Genomic DNA, 15,824 nt, shown 5'->3' with positions numbered 1-15,824 from the left:
TTGGCACCATGCATCCAGAAAGAGTGATATTTGAACAGGCCAATTTTCCCTGACAATCGAATGGGGGACGGACCTGCCAGTGGTAAAGACAGCGCGCGATGAAAACGTATAAAACACGTCCATTCACAAGTATCCTTTTTTGTTTTTGGCAGTAAAAATCACAATGGTAGGGACTTTTACCTGATTGACCGAATCATAAGTGCATTATAATTACAATCACTTGACATCATTTTTGATATTTATGGTACTGATCAATAAGGAACAAAATAAAATGCATCTGACTTCAGGCAATACCTTCACTTTGATTGAGAGACTAGGGTCCTTGGTGAATTCAAAAATTATTGTTGCCCTTCCGCAAATTTTGTTTGCATGAACGCCAATTTTAAAGATTAACAAACGGTATCCAAAATTATGACTAATTGACAAGAATAATGAACAACACGTTGTTGTCTTTGTAGCCACAGAAAAAAGTGCCATGAATTTATTTCGATCATTTGAGGATGAACAACTTGTTTTTACTGCAACTTCCGACAATCAAGTTGTTTTACGTGACAGTCGTTAATAACATCGTATGTTTTAGTCAACATTTTAAACGAAAATCTAGCCATTAATTAGCCAATTATTGGCTGTGAAATATTTTGCAGTAAACTCTATTAACTAATTAAAGAGGTATTTAGTTATTGGAACCTAAACGTAAATGCCACCCCTTGTATTAGACGATTGTTATCAACCTTAAATAATTTTATGTGAGTGCACTATCTTTTAATAGATTCTTGGTATGACACAACTACGAGATCTAAATATGACCCTTTGTGAAGTTCTTGTTATATCTATGCCCTTTAAAGATACATCCTCAAACTTATAGGAGATATAAAAAAGAAAGTCACCACCATTTGTTTATACATCCCCTTCTGCCTCGGCAGTGGATTTTCTTTATGAAGGATCCGACTGCACAAGAAGTGAATTAGGTGTTGGACATCCTAATCTTCAGCGGTGTTCCTCTTCAATGTAGGTTTTGGCTGTATTACAGCCAAAACCTACTTTAAAAAAACAAAACAAAACTATGTGCAAGAAAAGGTATATGCTTTTATTCGCTTCTTTCGGTATTTTGCATGCGTAGCACGGGACATTTCCTGGAGCATAAAGCGAACTCGCGTACAATAGTGAACCACGCTTCTCTGTTTGCAGACTATTATCCAAACTCAATTTCACACTTCCCAAGATTGATTAATGTATTCAATATCATATTCCACTTTGAGTCAGTGCTCTAGTTTTAGTCTGATTTACCTCCTTGTCTGCAAAGGTAATAAAAATCAGTATTTACATCCGCAAAGTCATTATCGGAGACTAAATTCAATTTCCGCTTTTCTTAAAGTTATATGAGGCCTGTCCGCATGACACAGTAACGTGATGAATTCTGTAACTGTACGCTACTCGACATTTTGCTGAAACGTTAATCATAAACTTAATTCTTTTTGTTTTGTAACATTTGCCGAAAAGATTGTGCAAATGTTTCATGACATGTTTATATGCTTTCGATAATTATGTCAAAATTCATTGGCTAAACCTTTTAACTAACACACTTTCAAACTAAATTTTCATTAATGTTAATTGAATTAAAAAATGGCATTGGAAATGAAAGTGGACATACCACATAATGACAGAGAATTCGTCTGTTTTAAGGCATAATTAACCCTATTACGCAGAAATGGCCTGTAAATACGATGTAATGACTCGTTATAGCCAGAAAGAAAAACATAAATGGGTAATTTTGTTTTAACTTATTGCATCGTCATCCACTAGGCAACATATAAACTACATCAAGCGTTTACAAACATGATTTCATTGAAATTTCTGTTCTTCAATTACTGCTTCGAAAACTTCAAATCAAAATTGGAATAGGTCGAATATGACTTTAACATGTCCGTGGACACATCTACTTCGTTATAGTAATTATTTCTGTTTTATATAAGTTTGTCAAGGTTCAATTTGACTTTTATTCTATTACATACTATTGTAGCGCTTATAATACTTTGTGTTATGCTTTCAGTTTTTATTTCAATGACTGTGAAATTTCTGAAGTTGTCCAAAAATAATTTGGCTGAACCCAATTCTTGTATTTCATTGCGTTAAATTTTTAACCGGACAACAGACAAATCTACATACCACGAACGTCACTTGACACGGACACCGAATCAAATGTGCAGAGTTATGTATGATGGCATTCTATTTTGAGTCAATAAATCTTTAAAATACAAACACGACCAGAATATCAGAAAGATTCGCCATATCGAGGATTACAATAGCACTGTACTTAGCTTTGCTAAATGAAACCACCTACTGTATTGCAACACCTATCAGCGTTGATCTTATTCATGTCTGGTTAATGAGCAAGTTGTCTGATGTTTTACAATATAGATTTCGGGTATCTCGCGTTTGTGCTTAACAATCTTTCAATCCGGAACATGACTACCAATGCTCCTTGCTGAACTCTTCCTTCAGCGGCAAAACACATTTTGCCATTCCAGTGGGACGAGAGTTTATTAATGTACATGCATAAGATATATATGGGGGGATCTAAAAAAAAAGGCTTTTGAGAAGGCTTATCTGTTTTGCCTCTGCAGAAAATACTAAATAAACTCGAATGCTTTTATCGCAGGAGCGTTTATTTTTTTTCGGTGCAAATTTTTATGCTTTGTCACCCAAGTGGGCTGGCACAAACACAGCTCTCTGCAGGCACCTCTGAATCACGTTTATCTTCATGCCAAGTCTTTTTTGTCATTGCAAGCCTTTACAAGAAAGCGACTAATATAATTTGCTTCTATGAATCACCATGAACACGCTAGCTAGAAAAGTTTCGATATGAAGTCATCATGCGCTCAGTTAAAATTCAAGTAACATGTTTTCTTTTTTCCCTCGATCTCCACTGCATGCATATAAAACGGCTCAGATTATTCCTACAATGTTGATGGACAGCCCTTAGAGGCCATGCTGAATTAATTCCTTTTATTTTTTACATCACTTGGACTTTTGAACGAAGTAACTTTCATAGGTGAACATGCTGACAATAAATAAAGTGATAAATATCCGTCTACAAGTGAGCTGTCAACAGATTTAACTGAAAACAAAAATGTAGAAAGACTATTTCGGGAAACTTTCAGATTTCTATCATGGTACTTGTTTTAAAGGAAATCTAAATGGTCTTACTCTCTTGTTACGTACGCTGACTGTGCCTCTGCCGAATTACATTCCGTACTTAAGTTTTAAAACTAAAAGAAATCACGAACCTAACAGCATTTATGGTAAAGCATTTGAATAGCAGTTTCAGGCTGCCATTCGGGCTTCCCTTTCAATCAGCACACACCAGAGTCTATTTGCGTATTGGTTCTTTAAATCAATTTGCACTATCACATTGATATCGTCAATCCTTTATATTTCCCATAGTCCATCTTTTGTTGTATTTGTCTTCCTGGTGCTTGATATCTGTTTCTTTTTGCGTTGGTCACTTTGTCTATTACACTTTTGTAAGTCTCTCTGTCGTAGAATGCAGGTCCAGGGTTGGTCAGCGTCGTCGTGGTTGAGATGAGGGAGTTGGAACCAAAAATAGACATTTTGAATCGCGAGCATCATCACAAGACACCGTCGTTCATGTTGGCCAACTGCAGCGCCCTCCGAAACAAGGATGCTCGCATCCGGGGGTCGCCGTAGAAACCACTACTCTCCAAAGGATTGGCTTGCCTATCGGTAGGGGGCGACCTTTTACCGCTGTTTAACGTGCCTTTTACGGGGTCTCTGCATTGTATCTGTCTCCTGACGCACGGGCAGTCGCTTCGCAGCTGGCATTTGTAGGTGATGGCGCAGCACGGACTCAACGCGTTACTTGGTAACGTGCCGGTCGCAAGAATCACCCAGATGACCAGACAACAGAGAACCAAGTATGACCTCATCATCTTCCTGCAAATTTACAGACAGAGAGAAAAAGGAGGGTGAGAATCGTTAGGTCATGCATTGGCACGTGTGGGCACGTGCAAACTAAAATTATTAACGGTTTGCATCACACTACAACCGTTAGTGGTTTTGATGCAAACGGGATAAAGCGATCTGTCAGGCCAAGCGTTAATTTCACAGGAACGTGTCCGGAAATAAGTTTCCTTGGAGTCAAAAACTTCGATAATGGAAGATCTTTGCACAGAATGTAGGATAAATCAGATCTGCATACTAAAAGGCCTCGCCACGGTAATGTCAAAACTGTAACCCGCACCGTTAATGTAATTTTTAAGAATAGTTATACCTGGCACGTACTGTCCACAAATTCATAACACCAAAACTAATAAAATGTGTCAAAATTAAAATACCCTGCTGCTATAAGAAATAAGGCAAAAATAAGCTGTTTCTTGCAGTGCTGCAATTCCTTCCTATACTGCTTAGCAACTGCTGTAAATGAGGAGCGCAATGAAAGTATTTCGACGTCGCTTGGGACGTTCTAAAATTGGGAAGTTCTAAAATGGATGGGAGTCACTTCATTCTGACTTCAAAGAAAGCTTATTTTATTGTTGTGTTGAAGTTTTTTGGCAATACACCGATGATGAAAAAATCTGTATATGTTGTTCTGTGTCAAATTTGAAAAACGCATTTGACAGATTTGGAACATAAGAACATGGCATTGATTTCACCGCCAATGTTCAGGGTCAACCTCTATTTGCTGACATTAATTTGAGACAGGTATTAAAAACAAATATCGCGTCTCGTAACAGACTTGATTAAAATTGTCACTTAAATGAAATCAGTCATAAGTTTTATTTCAAGAGTCACTTCATCTGACATGGAGTTGTTCTTAAAGTCAAGTACGAAAAGAAGTCTCCTGAAATCAATCTTCAATGAATTCAGTAAGAAAGCTGGAAGGAATTGACGCTTCACAGTATAGCTGAAGGAGATAATTTAGCTATTCATCGACGGAAATCTTTTTTTTCATGCTAGCCCTATTAGCAACATAATATTATAATTTGTATTTACTGCCATTCTGAAATGTACGACCATGATTTAAATTTGTTTATGTACTGGATTCAATCTGATGAATTAAACCTATTGCACAAGATTAAAAATAAGTAACTGAAAGGAATATCAACCAAACCGCCTATGGTTAAATAAACATTTAGATGCTTAACAGGCCAAGCACGTCGTAAACTTTAATCTAATATCATCTGTTTGGCTGTATTTGGTGAGCTCGGATCTCAAATCTTTACACAACTGGCCAGGCTACGCTGCCAAAGGTACTGGCAAAATTGGCCGGTCAGAAACAAAGAACACCGTGATAATTATGATGTTTGCGGTTGTACCCCACAATTGGCCACGCTCCCTCAAGGACACGCAAAACAGGAGAACCAAATATTGCTGTTTTAGGCGTTGTAGATCACTGATTGGTGCTGTCAGTATGTCCTGTTTTATGGTATGGTACATGTACAGCAACAGTGTGAGAGGGACTTCTTGATGTGAAATGTGTCGTCTCTATCTGTACAGCCGTCACGTCGAGTGTACAGGTGTATATGCATTTTGATCCCTCAAAGGACATCGGGTACTTCTACATCCAACATTTTACGCACTATATCGGCTTTGAGCTCCATAAGCAGGATTTTCTGTATAGTGCCTTATATCTTTTATATCTTTACTCAAGTTCCAAATCTACTAAGAGGAAGTAGACCTGTCTTTCAAGCGAAAAGGGGAAAATGGATGAATCAGTCAGAGAAAATTCCCCAAGGGAGAAACTTAATCCAAGTGACTGCCTACTGCGAATCAAAACACAGTCACTGAAGGATGTTGTAACGAAGATAGACACGCCAAATGGTGCATACATTGCAGCGTTTAAACTCAGAAGCAAAGACAATGGTGACTCAGCGGTGCTTCAGTCGAGACAAACTATCACCCTAGAATGAAATTTGGCATTGATAAAGAAAAATCTGAACACTTCCCCAGGGGAAATGATGACCGTAAACGCTAACCACTGTTTTTTAAAACCAATAATGAAGTGAAAATAAGTTCCTTTTTCTTCGGAGTATAGAACTTTTAGTGTAAAATTTTAGAGCTAAAGAGTGATCAGACAAATTCTATTACAAGGGAGGATCACCGCCGTCCAATAGGCATACATTGCACTGAGCAGAGAGGTCAACAACATTAGGTAAATAATTGGGTAAAAAATATTGCAACATGAAGCTGACTAACCGGCCGAACTGAACAAAAACAAAGAAACACCCAAACAAAAAACCAAACCAAACAAAACAAAGCAAAATACAACTAAAAAAGAAAGAAAAAATGGAATGTATTCTGTATCTCTACGGTGTGAAGAAGGTAAGAAATATCATGAAACGGAACAGTGAATCACAAGCTCTATGCATGTGTCCGCAAAATTGTGAAAAAGGCAATGCGTAGTGGCCACAAAAAAAGTTGTCTACACCAACAGGAGAGAATATAGCCACACCACATTTACAAAACTCGTGGCTAACTGGTCACAGCTGTATGACATTTTTCTACGATGTTTAAAAGGGTTCAGACGGCAGGGACCCCTTTGTAATTGGTAACAAGTGGAGTTTCTCACCCTAGTTATACATGTACTGCAACACCATGTGGATAAGTGACTCAGCAAGCGGTGATATATACTCTCAATCCATCACTATTGCTAACTTTTATATAGAGACTGTCCTATTTGCTTTCCATTTTCCTTGTTATACAGAACCTTTCTTTCCCACGAGCCATTTCCCTTTTCTCTTTCCGCAGACTCTACCTTTGAGAATATTAGATCCCTTGGACTGTTGACAAAATTGAATTTATTTCCTACGTTGCCAGGCTCTGCTTAATTTATTACAAAGGTCGATCCGCCGTTTCATGAAGATGAATGAATATAGATGCTTTTTCCCACGAGCTTAGCTGCCTAACAGTAGCATCCCTGGTGAGCTTTGTGCTCAAGATATAAAATCTGAAGTTATGAACGATCGCGTTTCTTTGTCGTGCAGTCTTAACGCTGCCGTAAGGGAAGTCAAGCTTGTTACCATGGCTAATGTCCCCTTGGATGTTGCTTCGTTGGCCGTGGGAACCATTTCTTGTCGCAACAGATTAATCAGGCAGAGAGTAAGATCGATTGTCGATAACTTGATAAATCGTGTTTTAATAGCTTGCCCGGGGCTCCAGTGCCGTTTTTAAGACTCTAAACAACCTTCATAACGTTATTATCACACCATGTTGGCACAAGAAGATGGCACTATTTTGCAGGTACGAATATAGTTTGCTCCTTACTACAAAAAAGACGCTATCTCTCTTAATTCCAAAGAGTGAAATTCACTCCATTCAAATAAAACTTCATTCCCTCCAACTGAGCCCAAAGGGGCCAGATGAATCAGTGTAATGTTTCTTCACCCAAAAAATCCGAGATTTCACCTGATGTTCCACTGAACGGGTTCTTCTTCGAACTGTTTCAATCTAAATTCAGAGTAGTTTTCACCTTCAAACATCTTGTCACTATAGCTTCACTCTTTCAGAGTTCAATTGATTTTGAAGATATATAGTCTGCAATATTAGGTCCATCCATATTGCCAAGTCCACAGTATAGCAAAATACCTGATGGTTTCTAGTGACACCTACACCGTAATTCTGAAAGTAGATGTATCTCATCATGGGATAAAAACGCTTTTCAAAAGTTGGGTAGAATTAAACCGAAAGTTTGGTGTACCTTCAATCATCTGATGGGTCTTATGCAACAATGTTAGGTATATTAAGAGGAAATGGGAAGAACAATTGAATAACATGAAAATACGAACCAATTCTTTTATTGGCTGCATAACTCGCCAAATCCTTAGGATATTTTTCACACCTGTCTAATGAGAGTTGCATTTTCCAACACAATGAATGGCCACTGAACAGCTCACTGGAACTGGGGTAAAATAAACGAATTACCCCTACAAAACAAGACTTTGCACCAGTTTTCAGCAACAGCTTGTCAGTGGCATTAAAAAAATGTGTTATTTAAAAAAAATGAATGGAATCAAAACGAGTGTTTTCACTTCTAAGGCATTTGGTGAACTGTTTTATTGATATGATGAGCATGCCTGAGTGTGGGAATCTCTAACATCGATTGCCTGCACGATCATCGGTGATTTTACCGATCAATTTCACCTGGGCATTTTAAGTGCATATGGTTGTGCGTGTTAACATAGTACAAACTGCCTACGACGGTCCTTTGCAATCGTGCTAGGCAGGCGACTTCCCAGAGTTCGCTTTTGATTTTTTAATTTCGGGATGGAAATGATGTGGCTCTATCATCCGTAAAGCTAATTATGCTCAAAGACAAGTGGATGCATCCCAGTCGATGCCAACAAACCTGCTTCAGTGGACACCTCTCACGCTACTTTGGATTGACAGTGAGTGTGCTGTATCCTGGAGCACGGCTCGCTGCCTGCGTGATGAGAAATTGACGGCGTTTTGTTCCTTCCACACCATCTAGAAATTACCGGTGTTCGGATGAGAGGATCTGTTTCCTGTTCATGTGTAGATTTTAGCCTGCATTTAATATACCTTATGAACTTCGGTTGCATCCAAAATGCTATAAATGCTGTGCCATATAGTATTCATTAAAAGACCATTTTTCTGCATTTGAAGTGAATGGCGGATTAGCAGTAAGACTCGTTAATGACAGGCTTTAGTCTTTCGCCTTCGGGTACCAATCTTGTACCGGTATGCTCCTGTTTCTTCAGTTACTCCATGCAGGGAGTAAAGAATCGCTGAAAGATATTTGGCACCGCTCCAGACGTTGACGGACAAGATAAAATGCATTGACCAAAGCAATTCCTTTCCCAACCTCGGCAATTTCGAGTACCTGTGATTACATTTAGAGCAAAAAGTTAAAATTCAACGTGATCCATGGTGTTATAATTTGCTAGATTCGAACTAGTCACAAAGCGTTCAACATATGAAATATATGACCATATCGAGCAACTTAGGCTTTAAATAACAAATATTGAAATGAAATGACCAAATGACATTTGTTGGAATAGAAAGTAAATGCAAACATCCGCATCTCAAACAAGATGCGCAAGAATATTTGGCCGAGCGCAGGCTAAATTAATGTGCACATCTCAAGTTTTCAGCCACCTGTTTTTGTCAGTTACCGGTAGTGAAATCTTCGAAGCAGTATTCTTTATCTTTGAGCAATAACTCGTGCGACATTTACTAAATCCAGTAGAACATGTCCAACTTGCCATCTAAATCACGCTTATCTCCACCTTTGAATGTCATGAAGGTCGGTGTCACGGCTGGATAAGTAACACAAGCGTGTCAAATTCGTACACACTTGCCTTGAAGAGTTTGGGTAGATTTTGCCAATGTTACATGTACAAAAAATAGAGCATTTCCATGAATTGCTTGACAATTTTTGTGTTGACTGCATGGATAAAAGGTACTCGGATTTATCAGAAATTTAGCCATTTGGACGAATATTGAAGTGTTCTTGAGGTGATCCTACTCGGGTGTAAGGTGATGTTACTCAGTGGGACTGTTCGTAGTCTCCCCAAAACGCATTATATCTACTCGTAGTTGACCATTTGCATATTTGTCTTGAATGTAGATGTGTAATCCCTTGACATGCACTGGGCATATCTGTATTCAGAATCGAATCCTTGAAAAAAACACAACTTTTCATTTGAACCTGAAGTTTTTGCTACTAATGGTGCACAGTGTTATAACAAATGAGGAAGATCAGCAAGCTCACGTACAAAATCAGTTCATGAGAAATATGTGGCAAAGAGCGCCGCTAAGTGGTGTAATTAAAGGAGCAAACATTTTAATTTGAAATATGTGAGTGTTTCCATTTCCTTTTACCTTGCTTGCCGAATTTATCATTTTTTTCGGCAAAACACTTAATGTCTTTTAGGGGTAACATTGCCCTGCCAATTTTATATCGTTTCCCCCGAGCAGATGCGGCGTTAATAGAAGAAGTGTTTACAGAAAAAAATGTCACTTTTCGAAACTTTGCAGTAATATATTATCGTATAATGTGATACATTTTGCACATTTATAAACTGGCTTACCAACGTTAAAGGCACGCTTTGAAGTGAGTGTAACTTCAGCTGAATGAAACAAGCATTAAATCTACAGGTTTGGGGACAGGAAATCAGATAAACCACAAAACGTATCTCTTTAACAGGAGAGAAAATGAGAAAATTTGTAAGAAAAAATATTGGAAAAAAGGGAAAGGAAAGAGTGTCATCTTAGAAACAAGGACGGACGTTTTTATCTTATCCACTATTCCACGCTGCCACCAGAGCGGCCACTGTTTTCTTTTCATTGTTGCACGAGACTAAAAATGCTGCTCAAAATGTTATATAATTCTCGTAATTCGAGTGGTCGTTGTCCTCGTTTTTCAACTCTTTTTGACTAATAAATCTACAAATCTGATTAACTTCAGCCGCAATGTCCATTCGGCTGTACAATGTCCATTCGTCTTAGTATCTTCTAAACAAAACTGGTTTTCATTAAACCCCTATTGGTTTGAATGCGTTGTATGCTAACAGAGCTCAATGCTCACAGAGATCAATGTTCATTTCCATCAACCGCGGGGCCGGGTTCACAATGTTTTTCTTCGCCGCATGTAATGCCACATTTGCTCGAATTAGCATGTGTTTCTAAGCTTTGCCACCTGCTGTTTTACCTTGAAATCCTTAAATAAATTCGATCCAGTCGTCTCCTAAGATAACAAATAAATGTCTTGTTCCTTCTCTAATTTCATATTTTCCCCGTATTTTCCTAATTTGGTTCCATATTCCACAGTGCGCACTTCCTGCCCCTAAGTTGGCTATGCTGTTTTTTGTATACACAAAGTACAGTTACAAAAAAATCAGGCACAGGGATACTAGTTACTCTCTGCGGCTGTTCCTTTCTCAAAATAACGTTTTGTCTTTGGCATCGGTCTATTAATAAAGAATATATACAAACAGAGCGGAAAATTCCGTTGAATGGAAGTCTTCTTTTTTGTGAATTAAGCACACTTTATTTGCCTAGACTCCCTTTAATAGTAAAACGCAAGAGGCAAGGAAATAAAAGCAAAAAGGAAAAGGAGACGGACAATCGTGTTTCATTCATTTCCTGAATTGAAAAGTTGAGGCTTTGTTAGTGACCATATGTGTGGTCAGCTAAACAGCAAAACACCTTTGCTTTAGCCTGGAGCTTATCACACTACACCACTTAAAGAATGCCGAAGAGAAACGACAGGAATAGCTATAGTTTGCCATGGAAAATATGGCGAACTTTCTCAGACGGCCATTGGCAATGATAGTCAAAGCTGTTGTAAGTTGATGCTGTCGAGTTCTGGGAAAAGTAAAGAGACAAATGCTACCTCGTGGTCGCCAATTTTTTCGTTCATAAAATTATTATACTCACCTCCTTCGTAAGACCTAAATCCTATCGTTTTACTTGATTTATATCAAGGCATTGCTTTCTTTTCTCGGCCTGTAACATTTCAGCTCTAGATAACCGAAATGTTTGGGTGTATGTCGACTATATAACTCAACATGCCTTCAGTCCGTCATGTCAGGGTTGAATGCCAGGGCGGGCGTTTGAGTTCGATCCGAATCGGAGACAGAGTACGTTTTAATTGATTAGTTGTGTGCCCAGATTCAACGTCGTTTCTTTTTCCTCGTGGAGGTGAGGAATTATCTACCTACTATGTCGTTATCTTGGAAAGACGAAGGGTTTGCTAAAATTGCTTGTTTAATAATATGTGGAGCGCAGACAAAGAGTTCGCGCGCAACGAGGTCGATGAAAATGCTGTTTGAACCAAATTCTCGTGCTGAACACTTCGCAAGGGATTTTTGTCATAAAATTAATGGCAGGAATTGGCTACGTATATTTTAACAATTTCAGTCGTTAAAACCGAGTGAGTATTGACGAAAAACTACCACTTAAGTCCAAATATTTGTAAATGTGCATGTTTGTGCAGTTGAAAACTTAACCAGTTAGAGAACGAGTTTAGGCCTCGTACTTATATACTCAATAGGGCGTTTGAGAGCGACATTGTACAGGGACATATATCAATAATGTTTATGCAAAATGTACCTACTTTTGGGGCCTCAAGAAGTCATTTTGCAACTAAACAAAGGAAATGAATAAAATGAAACAAAGATTAAGGATATACTCAGAAGGAGAAAGAGAATTGCGCTCGACCAATAAACAAACAGATGCTTGCGATTTACATAGGGAAATGAATTACCTTTATAATAACAACCGGCAATAACAGTGATTGCTTTGCAGATATTTCCACAGACGCATCTGAGAGTGTTTTGATGATAAAGCATGGGTCTTCTTTGTCTCAGTGACATAAGACGTTGAAGAAGTTGACATGGTCAGGATGTCAGGATGTGCTCATTCTAGAGTGTTTAAAAACATGGGTCCCTGCCGTTCGGATTTCGGCGTTACGATGACAACTCGTAACAACTCTACGCTGCAGTCTCGTTTTACCGTCACTACCGTCGTTTCCTTACAGCTGAACAGAAGTGCTATTAATATGAACACAGAATTTAAGGACTGACAAGAAATCCGAATCACAGCGGACGAATGAAATTAATGCAAATTGAATGACATAAGCCACACGGGAAGGGGGTAAAGTTGATTGCGAATTTTCATCTTCAAATTTTCGCTTGAGTCCTAACAATCAAACAACCGCTTTCCTTACAAAGAATGACACAGCTTTGCATCATTTCTACAAGAAACAATGTTTTGTTGATGGAAAGTAACGAAAAGAATGCCTTCTCAAGCGAGTCAGATCAGTATACTTGTTGGTCAACTGTACATGCAAATTCAAATATTTCAGATCTGAAATGTAGTACTCAGTGCACATCACTTTTTCAATTATTTACAGTGAATCCTTTTAATAATAGTTTGAAAAATTTGTTTGACGTCAGTAAGACACTGCACTGTATTCCATTTAGGTATAAATCGGTCTGGCGTCACTACTGCTGGATATGAGCCCGACAAGCCCACTTGAAAATTTCAGCCTTCCAAAGAAGACACTTACATATCTGCGCTGATAAACGACTTTAAAATACATTGCATTTAATTCGGTCATATATTCTGTTGAAACCCTAGGCTATGTAATGTTTAGAAGCGATGAAAAAAAGGTAACAAGGAGAAAGGGACATTTTATTTTCTTTCAGCTTACGGCAGCGTTGGTTTTATGGGCAATAAATTTTATCATTACCGGAAACCGGATTATTTTTCACAGAATTTAATAAGTTAGTTGCGTGTTTTAAAGATTATACACCAAAACGAACAATGCATTTACAGTGGATAATGAAAACGAAACAAACACGACTTCTGTCGCCTTCTGATACTTCTCTAATTCCAAAGTAAATTCAAACAAATGCAGTGGTACCGGCATATGTCAATATGACAAAATTCAATTGTTTAAAAAAACCCAGAAGCCATGTACAATGCCGTACTGAATTTATTGAAATTTCACTGTTAGAATTCTGCTGTTCTGGGATGCTTTATGAAAAAGACAGAATGTTCTGAAAACGAGAAAAATATGATTACGCTAAATTAGTCGTTTTAACCTATTTGATGTAGAGAGAAAAGTAATTTAAAGACGGCATAAAAAGGAAATTGTAGTTTAAATGGCCTTTGTTTAAAATTTTGCAGTAAATGATTCGATACTGTTCTGCACGCCGTAACACAGCCACTGGCGTCATTAGAGCTGAATGTACGGGGGGGGGGGCTTCCGAAGGGGCACACATTTCTTCAAAGGGGCACCGCGAGAAAACAAGCTGCAGTTGCATTTGAACGGAGATTTTTCACAGATTTCAAATGGGTTGGAGGGAGGCACGGGCATCTGCTGGGGGGAAGGGGCACGTGCCCCGTGCCCTCCTCGATAGTATACGCCCCTGAACACAACACATTTCCATCATTAATTTCTAACAGTAATTAACTGAGGCGGGAACTCGGATCGGAAATCAGAACGAATTATGTTGAAAATGAAAAAAAAAACCAACCTTACGCAAATGTTAACGTATATTTAATATTCCTACATTTTCATCCATGTGTATTTATTGCTATAGTGGTTTTGATTTAAAGGATAGAAAATATAAACCGGTGTCAGAATAAGGACGAAAGGCTCTCTTCTTGCTACACACGGTACATACACACATAAATTTGCGAGATTTCCTTCTTTATCCAGGGAATTTTAGAGTGTTCCACAACATTAAAGGCCAGAACTTGAAACAACTTCCTACTCACCACCTGTTCCTCGCTGAGTCTTGAATAATTGGTGTTCACTATCCTGTTATCCCTCTGAGTTGAAACAAACCGTGCACCGTTGGAGCAGTGAACGCGTCAGGTGTTCTCGCGCCCGTAGACACTCCGCCAAATGATTCGGTCTCTTGATCTGAGTTTGGGCTCTTGCACTCTCCCTCGCGTCTATTGGCTGGCCACGCCGGTCGATCAGCTTTATCTCGGGTTGGCTGCATATAGAGGACAAAAAAGTAGCTAAATAATTCCGGCGCTCTTGGGAGGCAGTCTTTTTAAGAGATATCGGTTGCTCACTTACGTGGGTCTGTTGCGGGGGCTGGGCAGCGAGAGTCCAGGGCAGCGTCTGGAGCTATGTGCGTCACGTAATAACGATCAGACAGCTAATAAGACCTCTCCATAGTTTACCTTGGTGTAGTCAGAAGACAAGGCGGTTGGATCGATTTATTAGCGAGAGCACGTGTTCCATACGCCATTACATTTTAAAGGGAACCAGGCCCTCTGCTCCTCTGAAGTTCCGCTCATACACGATCACCGAACGTGAGGTGGAACACCGTTTCATTTATTGTATGTGTATAATCAACTCCAGTTAATCCGAAGCTTAAGCCCGACGATGCATATTGCACGCATTGGACTCGAAACTGGTTTAAAATGTTGTGTATTGAAATGATTGGTTTGTGCCCTTGCGAAAACCACTGTATGCTCTGTGGCATTACTTTTTAAAGATTTCGAAACTCTGCCAAAAAGACGTGTGTTCTTTTTGTACCCAAGCATGTCCGCTGTTTTCTTCGGTAATTTTATTTGTTTAACCAACGATGTGCAAGATCATTTAAAAACTCCTACCATTTGTTTACAGGTTAACCCACTCTTTTGTGTGAAGCTTAATTCATAAATACCCTAGATAGTTTTCTCTAATCTACAACGTGCAATTTGACCGTGTATTTGGTATTTGATAATGCCCGCTGAGAAGTGATAATGCTCTACGCGTGAAATTCGTGGTTCCATCTTTGGACAACTTGCACACCTTCGAATGGACAGGGTGTTTGGGAAAATTAAAGTAAAATTCTAGAACAAAATTGTTTGAAGTCCATCATATACTGACTTCTTTTGACTCTCTGACTAAAAAGGGGGTGTTTATGAATTGGGAATAAGTATGTGCTCAATAACGTCTAATACTCACTAAGCACGTATTTATTCCCTTATAAAAGCCATTACGGATGATATGCTTTCGTAAATAACGTGATAAAGCCATATCTTTCTGTAGATTAATCACATATATTTTGCAACCAACGTCCTTTGCACCTACAATCCTTTGCTGTCTGCCGTCTTTCATTTACAGACGTTTGCGAATCAGTTATTTGATCATGCCACCTCGGTTTTTGTCATTCGGCCCAGTAAGGTACTGTCAATAGTCTCAGCGTATTCGTAGTTGGAAATGGCCAAAATGCTTTCCTGAGATCACAGATCTGCGATGAACAGACTGCACATACACAGAGGAGGTTGAGTGCCAATTTGCCCAACATTTGGTATCTCAACTTGCTTACACG

The 15,824-nt window shown here is 38.8% G+C and overlaps 1 protein-coding gene across 3 annotated transcripts in view; it reads right to left on the bottom strand.

Moving 5' to 3' along the window:
* Window positions 1–443: 443 nt before the first annotated feature.
* LOC147799714 (uncharacterized) overlaps window positions 444–15,824 on the bottom strand; it is a 28,383-nt gene continuing 13,002 nt past the window's right edge. Inside the window, exons 1-3 of one of the 3 annotated variants that reach the window (XM_087134875.1) lie at window positions 14,579–14,683; window positions 14,269–14,492; window positions 444–3,954 (exon numbers count right to left, since the gene is read on the bottom strand). In XM_087134875.1, coding sequence (XP_086991001.1) covers window positions 3,630–3,950 — 321 coding nt within the window. In that variant the 5' untranslated portion in view covers window positions 3,951–3,954; window positions 14,269–14,492; window positions 14,579–14,683 and the 3' untranslated portion in view covers window positions 444–3,629. Of the gene's footprint in view, window positions 3,955–14,268; window positions 14,528–14,578; window positions 14,684–15,824 lie in introns of those variants that run through there. The other 2 variants (XM_087134873.1, XM_087134874.1) reach the window with 2 other exon arrangements.

The sequence above is a fragment of the Acanthaster planci genome, linkage group LG03, assembly GCF_054643075.1.
Source record: "Acanthaster planci isolate LZ-2023a linkage group LG03, COTS_SCS, whole genome shotgun sequence".
In the NCBI taxonomy this organism is placed as follows: domain Eukaryota; kingdom Metazoa; phylum Echinodermata; class Asteroidea; order Valvatida; family Acanthasteridae; genus Acanthaster; species Acanthaster planci.
Note: the sequence above shows the minus strand (reverse complement) of the source record. Positions and strands in the feature narration are given on the sequence as shown.